Raw genomic sequence first — 7,561 nt, 5'->3', positions numbered from 1 at the left:
GGGAGGGGGGGACGGGACGTCTCAGCGGAACCCCTCAGCAGCGTCCTGTGCGGCTGACAGGCAGCGCTTCTGCGTACATTCTGCGCTGCAAACCACAAATGCGCTATTACGCACACCGATCAAGACGACAAAAACCGCTCGTCAATTGAATAACACCACTTATCTTTGCACTGTTTGTGTTTTTTCTGTTGAGGAAGCTAAAAACTACGAAAAATACATTTAAACATCATTTACTAATAACGACTTGTAGTTTGTGGCACAGTGGCCCTAATAGCAGAGTAACTATATGTTTTGTCTTGTACGCCAGTTTGTCTTCCTCTTCAGTGTTGGAAAGTACCTGTAGGCTACTCAAGAACTGTACTTAAGACGTACTTGTACTTTACATGAGTATTTCCATTTTATGCTACAGTACTTTATACTTCTACCCCACTACATTTCAGAGTAAAATGCACTTTTTACAGTCACTCATTGCAATTCAGATGAAGATTTTACTAATAAAAAATATGATCAGTTTATTAAATATGATGCCTTGCTACAGATTGAACTACCAAATACTGTATGGAGCAGTTAAACCAACATTAAAGTACTGCTTATATGTTAATACATCAATAATAATAGTGATCCAGTAACACTGAGAGGGGCCCTTCTGCAGAACAAGCACTTTTACTTTTGATATTTTAAGTACTTTTTGTTGATAATACTAATTAATGCTGGACTTTTACCTGTAATGGAGTATTTTTACAGTCTATTATTGCTACTTTTACTGCTACTCTTCCACCTCTGCTTCTGTTAAAATTGTCCCCCTAAAATTGCAAGAAAAATGTATTAATGGTTGTAAATCTACAGCCGAGTCTCAGTTTGATAAATGCATTGCTCATTAGTTGCGTTTTATCCAGACTTCACAGTCTGTAAAGTCGACATAAATGTATATACTTTATGTTTGTTTTCTGTATTGAAAAATAAATCATGGAGCAACAAACAGATGTCAGATCATTGTAATGCAGTTGGAGAAGCTGAGGGGGGAGCAGAATGGAAACAATTCTGTGAGGTTTTAATCCTATTTTTGTCTCCCTTACTCTCTCTGGTGATGCATGTAAAGTCTCTGTATGACTCACAGGAGATCTCAGTCACACATGACTATCCATCACAGCTCTGCAGCGGCACTGTGCATGACGATAACAGAGCCAAAACACTGCAGTCAACAGCAGCCATAACAACAACCAATTAAAATCAATGTTCAGCTTCATGAGCAGGATCAAGGAGCAATTCTTGAATATTATTTTTCAGTTACATCAATAATAATCATAATAAACTCTATTTGCATAGCACATTTCATACATGAAATGCAGCTCAAGGTATTTCACATAAATTGCATAAAAGCCTTTAAGGCGCTCAGGTTATAAACCAGCTATAAAATACAGTAAAAGTGTTTCATTGAGATTCAATAAATCATTGGTTCATATGTGACTCTGCACTGATTGACCTCAGAAAGCTTGAGAGGTCCTTAAGAGTGTGATGATGAGCTAAATTAATTATCATAATAGACCTGGAAACTCAGGGTTTATGTGGAAATGTTGCACCCTAGAGGCAGTCTGTGTTCACTGCAAATCCAGTCTCTGTCGACTGGTTTGTCCTTTTCTGGGAAGCTGAGGAACAAATAAAACAGATTCACCACCAAGTGGTTTTGTTACTATACTGTAGCTGTTTTGATGAGTTCCTTTGACTCTTAGTGTGCAATTTAAGTCAATACAGACAAGTAGTGACAGAAAATCACCTGCAGAATTATAAATTTTCAACAAGGAGGGGAAAAAAAATTACTTCCAAGCTTTTATAGGTTCTCAAAAGTTCTGCTTGAAAAATCTGGACATCTAAAAACAGACATGAAGACAGATTTATTAAGTTTTAGCTTATTTATTTTAAATTTGCATTAAAATGCACAGGTTGTGTGTGGCTGCTATGTGTGTCTGTAAGACAAACAATAAATGCTGCAGGTGGTTTTAGTGTCTATTAAACATGTATATTAGAAAATTAAGTTTTGTTATGTGTATGTGTGTGATATCTGTGTGTGACTCTCATGTTGAGAGTCGGCTATATGGTCACTGTGGGCTCTTCACATCGGCCTGCTGAGTTTGCTTGTCCCTTTGTCGCGTCTGAGCGGCTGCTATCATCAGCAGAAATACACACGCGCACACACACACACACACACACACACACACACACACACACACACACACATACACACACAAACATATATGTCCTGTCTCACTTTCTGAAATGAACACTCCTCTTTGATAAGGAATGTGCTCCCAAGAGATTTGTACTGTAATGTTGTTTTTAATATGTGCACACATATCTCTCTCTGTTGTTGACACAATCAGGCAATTACACGGACACACATATGCAGGCACACTAACGCAATGACACACACAGACACACACACACACTCACACAGACAGAGAGTCTGGGCAAAGTGCTGACCTCAGTCAGCCATTCCTAAATGTTTATTGTTCAGTGCAGCTAGAGGAGAGAGGAGGGTGTAGGCTCAGTTTTGTACCTACCAGCTGCTCTCTCACTATCTGTTTTGTTCATTATTTGCTTGTTTTGATTTAGTGATGAAGAGAGCAGGATCCAGTCATAAAAAATATGTCATTCCCCCAGACAGAAAATTAAATAAATTGAGTTTTCTTTAGAAAACTGCTTTGAGAAAAACTGGAGACAGCAGTTTGTGTTACAGTAAAATCAATATGTGTGCCTGAACATTTAAATATGTGCTAAAATTGTTTCAATCAATATACCTATGAATCACTCCATTCTTTTGGATCTTCTTTCATAGACTAACCTCAATATTTTCCCTGTGTGATAATAATCTGTTTACACCAGTATCTGAAAGTGAAGCTGCCAATACAGCTCGTCAGTTGATGCCAGCTCGCCGCTTAGTCCTGCCAACGAGGCCTTTCAATCTGTGCCGTTGCCCCTTGCTAACCTCCTCATCCATTGATGATTTATTCACTTGCACAGGTTTTCCAAAAATAGCAACAGGTACTTTCCATTCACAACTCTCATTTAATCAACATCGTCTGTTGAAACATTACAATCATTCAGCTGTTGTTCACAGAAGGAGGTGAATCAGTTTAGAGAGGCTGCTTTCAGATAAAAGTTGATCTCTCTGTTCACCCACCAGACAGCTGCCATTTGAATTTCTTTTAAACTCTGCTCAACTTTCATGCTATTGCCAACAAACTTGCTCCTATACACCATCCATACATTTGCAGCATGTAACTTGATCAATAAAACAGCCTGATTAGATTTCCAACACGGCCAACATCTTCCTATTTCCAATCCAGTGACAATGTCATTGATCCAGTTTGTCCAGCTGTCATGAAACTTGCTGTTCATGTTTCAGTAAATTAGATTGAAATGCATTTTCAAATTAGTCAACACAGGACGGAGACGAACAATTGATCTGAGTCTTGACAAACAAAATAATGATTTCTGATCATGCTGCACATGTATTAATAAGTGTGATTGGTTGACTACATGTAATTAACTAAAAATAAAGTTATGAATTTGATTATAGGTGATTAATGATTGTCTTTAGAGTTTCTGCAATAAATTCCATGCAAATCTTTTTCATTAATACACGACAAAAGACTATAAATAGTTTACAAGTGTCAGCGGCAACATAAAGTGTAATTTTTACTACTGAACTGCAATTGCACATTGGCCTTTTGACATACTGATGGAGAAAGTTACTGTATTTTTTCCCTCAACATATAGATTTAGCACATAGATGTGGGTAATGCAGTATAGCTACTCGCCTTGCCTCTTTTTGTTTGCATGAATCACTGTGTGTCCCTGTGTTAACCCCTCTGTGGCTCACACAACAAAACAATGGAGTCCAAAGCAAATTGCTGACATGAGTCCAGGCGTGCCTCCCCCTGGCCCCTGACACCCACGGGTGTATATATACCCCCCGTACACACTGGCTCTGCAGACCATTCAGTGGAATCCCGCGATACACAGCTCTTCATTTTTGGTAGGTCCGTCTAGTTTAAGTTGTTAACAATACAGTACAGTTTCCCAAATCTATGGACATGATGCAGTATGGGCCTCTAATGCAATATATCAACTGACAAGAGGGAGTCTTAATTAATTGGAGTTTATGTGGTTACCTTTACTGCAAATGAGGAAATCATTTCAAAATGGAAAATTCTAACAAAGCAAGTAAATGAAATAGGAGGCTGGAGGTTAAAGGCTTATAGTGTCATGTCTAATGCAAAACAGCTGGGACTTAAATGCTAAAGCGCCACCCAGAGTAGCAGTTAACTTGGATTATTATATAGTTTTGTTTTTAAGTGTTTTCTTCCATCCCTGCCCTGACTGTGTCTCTATTTCCTTACAGGTACTACTAAAAAAAAGGACAAAATGGCTCAGACAACCCCAGTGCCCATGGGTCCCTGGAAGGTGAGCATACGACATACATGTTTAATGCTACATTACCTATGAGCACAGGGAGCAACATGAGGTTTCGATACACGGTTACCTACAGCAGTGTTTCTGATTCATGGATTGACTCAAAACTCATCTTCTCTGCCTTTGTGTTTTCCAGATCACTGTGTACGATCAGGAGTACTTCCAGGGAAAGCGTATGGAGTTCACTGCCAGCTGCCAGAACATTATGGAGTGCGGGATGGAGAATGTCCGTTCCCTGAAGGTCGAGTGTGGCGCGTACGTATCCAAAGAGCATCTCCTCACTGCACCAGAAATGCAAAAAATATAACAGCATTTCTTTAGTTTCTGTCGGGGCTTAAAGAGTTTCTGATTTTCTATTTCCCTCTGTTTCTGCTCGCAGCTGGGTTGGCTACGAGCACTCCAGCTTCTGCGGCCAGCAGTTCGTCCTGGAGAAGGGAGACTACCCCCGTTTTGAGGCCTACAGTGGCAGCAACTCCTACCGCATCGAGAGGATGATCTCCTTCAGGCCCATCTGCTGCGCTGTAGGTTCCAAATACAACCCAGTTAAACCGCCTCTAGCTCACCTCAGGCTGAGCTTCACTCCAAGTTGTGCTAAACCTCCTTTTTCTTCCTGTTGCAGAACCACAAGGAGGCCAAAATGACCATCTTCGAGAATGAGAATATGGCCGGTCGTCAGTTTGAGCTGACTGATGACTACCCTTCTCTGCAGGCCATGGGCTGGGTGAACAAGGAGGTTGGATCCATGCAGGTTCAGAGCGGAGCGTAAGTCTATTGCTGTGGTGTTTGCTGCAAACTGAAGCTTTACACACCTTCAGCTTGTCCTGAATTTCACACATTCTCAGCACGGCAGCCGTGCATACTTACAGTCCTGAAAATACTCTTTCAGCTACTCACATTACTACTTTTAGCCAAGTTTACATGACAGTTGAAGTTTATTTGTTATATGAGGTTTAATTGTTCTTGTGTCCTTGCAGCTTTGTGTGCTACCAGTACCCTGGCTACCGTGGCCACCAGTACATCCTGGAGAGCGACTGTCGTGGAGGAGAGTACAAGTGTTACCGTGAGTTTGGCTCCCATGCCCAGACTCCCCAGATCCAGTCCATCAGAAGGATCCAGCACTGAGAGGGGAATGTCTCCTTCACACATCCTTAACTCCTCCTCCTCCTCCTCCTCTCCCTCCTCCTGCACTTCCATCCCTCCTTCTCTTCCTCCTCTACCCCAACCTCCATCTCTTCGGCTCCGCCGGTCTGGCTAGTCAAAGCAGGATCCCGGGCTGGACTTCAGGTGCTTACTGGTGTCAGTTGTTCACAGCACTTTTGCTTTTTTTTTTAAAGAAACATCACAAAAAAGAAAGGAAAGATGTAAGAAAGACAGAAAATAGGAATGACAGAATTGAGAGAAAAAGTTGAATCAGTGTGAAAGAGAGGATTCATCTACTGAAGTTGGCTGCAGAACGATGAAAACACCTCAGAGTTTTTGCTCTTTTCCACCATCGATGGCATCATCCTCACCATCGTCATTGTCTCCTTTATCAACACGATCACCAGTCTTGCTGTTACTGTGATATTCATGACTGCCTGTGTTTAAGACGATGAATAAAGAGAATGAGCAAAAAAAAAGAGAGAGACTCACAATACGAGTGACATGTACCTCAATCACATCTGTGTCTTTTTTTTCTCTACTGACACTTTACCTCCACCGGTGAGCAGCAGGGCAGCAAATATACTGTGTAACTATTTAAAACTATAATCATCAGCCTGCAAAACATGAACTTACTGTATACAGTGAATTTAAGGTCAAAAGGTCAAGGCATGAATGAGAGTGAATCTCTTTAAACCCCACAAACTGGTCATAGGGTCAATCATTACAAACTCAGTGTTCAGATCGCCAGTGTTTCATAAGATGTCAAATACAGACTGAATTTTAGAGAAATGTGAACAAAATGGGGCAAAAGACATCAATAATATTTCCATTTGACTGAATGGTGCAGCCATAAAAAACATGAAGTCTTGGGATCTCACTCACTATAAAATTCATATAGTTTCAATAAAGAATACAGAATATATATAACAACGCCTGACACTGCACAAGATGATTTAAACAACTACACAGTTAAGGGAATATAAATGGGGAAAACATATGTTATAGGGTTAAATACCCACATACACAACCAGTATTTGGCCTGTGTTGTGTTTACTGAATACAAAACCAACTCAACTGCCAGTTTAAAGTTAATAAATAATGAGAGTGTTTAAATTCAAGAGTTCAAGAGTTCAAAAGTCTGAAACATCAGGAAACAAGTAAAGTAATATGAAAAAAAGTTTAAAATGAGCCCTGTTGGACAATGTGGGAGAACTGACTGTAGTTCAAACAAAACATTGTAAATATATACAAATCTGCTTCAAATACTTACATGTTGATGGAAAAGATCCCAGCAAAGCCTCTATAGTCAGAGAGTACATTTACTCCAGCACAATTTTAAGGTATTTGCTCTTTAATTGAGTAATTCCATTTCATGCTGCTCAATACTTCAGAGGGAAAAATTATAGTTTTTACTCCATCACATTTACCTAGCAGCCCTCCAAGTTACTTTACAATTCATTAACGTATAGATTTAACTACACAGGAATATAAAGTAGTTAAATTAGATCCACGGCAACCAGCTACAACTTGAATTCCTACTTGCACACTAATGCACCAGAATGCATAATAATAACCAAGCAACAGCCTACAATAATCACTAAAAGCTGTCATGGCTCATTGTGCCTAATGAGTACTTTTCACACTTTAAATAGATTTTGAGCATAATATCATGGGCTTTCACCTAATTGAAAAGGAATATTTTTTTAAATTGTGGTCTTTTTACTTTAACTGAAGCCTACATTTGTACAAAGTGGTCATTATCATCATCATGGAGCTACATCAGTGAACTTTTACAGCGGCATGCTAAGTGATTCTTACATTTCAGTTATTAAGCAATAAGCAGATTCTGCTTAGCTATCGTGTTTCACGTTTTAACCCTTTAAAGATGCCCAAATGAACATTGAAATAGGTTTTCTTGCTATAATCATTACTGTTCTTTATACTG

General features: G+C 39.6%; 1 protein-coding gene across 2 annotated transcripts; it reads left to right on the top strand.

Moving 5' to 3' along the window:
- Nucleotides 1–3,980: 3,980 nt before the first annotated feature.
- On the top strand, nucleotides 3,981–6,122 carry LOC122995535 (beta-crystallin A1-like). Of its 2 annotated transcripts, none has more exons than XM_044370826.1 (6): nucleotides 3,981–4,036; nucleotides 4,403–4,464; nucleotides 4,610–4,728; nucleotides 4,853–4,994; nucleotides 5,093–5,235; nucleotides 5,448–6,122. In XM_044370826.1, the coding sequence occupies exons 2-6, from the start codon at nucleotides 4,426–4,428 to the stop codon at nucleotides 5,593–5,595; spliced, it is 591 nt and encodes a 196-aa protein (XP_044226761.1). In that variant the 5' UTR covers nucleotides 3,981–4,036; nucleotides 4,403–4,425; the 3' UTR covers nucleotides 5,596–6,122. The 2 variants fall into 2 exon arrangements, with proteins under 2 accessions (XP_044226761.1, XP_044226762.1); XM_044370827.1 differs by having other exon boundaries at nucleotides 4,022–4,040.
- The last annotated feature ends 1,439 nt before the right edge of the window (nucleotides 6,123–7,561 follow it).

The sequence above is a fragment of the Thunnus albacares genome, chromosome 13 (genome assembly GCF_914725855.1).
Source record: "Thunnus albacares chromosome 13, fThuAlb1.1, whole genome shotgun sequence".
NCBI classification, from domain to species: Eukaryota; Metazoa; Chordata; class Actinopteri; order Scombriformes; family Scombridae; genus Thunnus; species Thunnus albacares.
The sequence above is the reverse complement of the archived record's forward strand: the minus strand, read 5'-3'. Positions and strand labels throughout refer to the sequence as shown.

Coding starts and splice junctions, on each gene's coding strand:
- LOC122995535 (XM_044370826.1), top strand. CDS start 4,426: ATGGCTCAGACAACCCCAGTGCCCATGGGTCCCTGGAAG. Junction 4,995..5,092: donor TCAGGCCCATCTGCTGCGCT/GTAGGTTCCAAA, acceptor TTCCTGTTGCAG/AACCACAAGGAGGCCAAAAT. Junction 5,236..5,447: donor ATGCAGGTTCAGAGCGGAGC/GTAAGTCTATTG, acceptor GTGTCCTTGCAG/CTTTGTGTGCTACCAGTACC.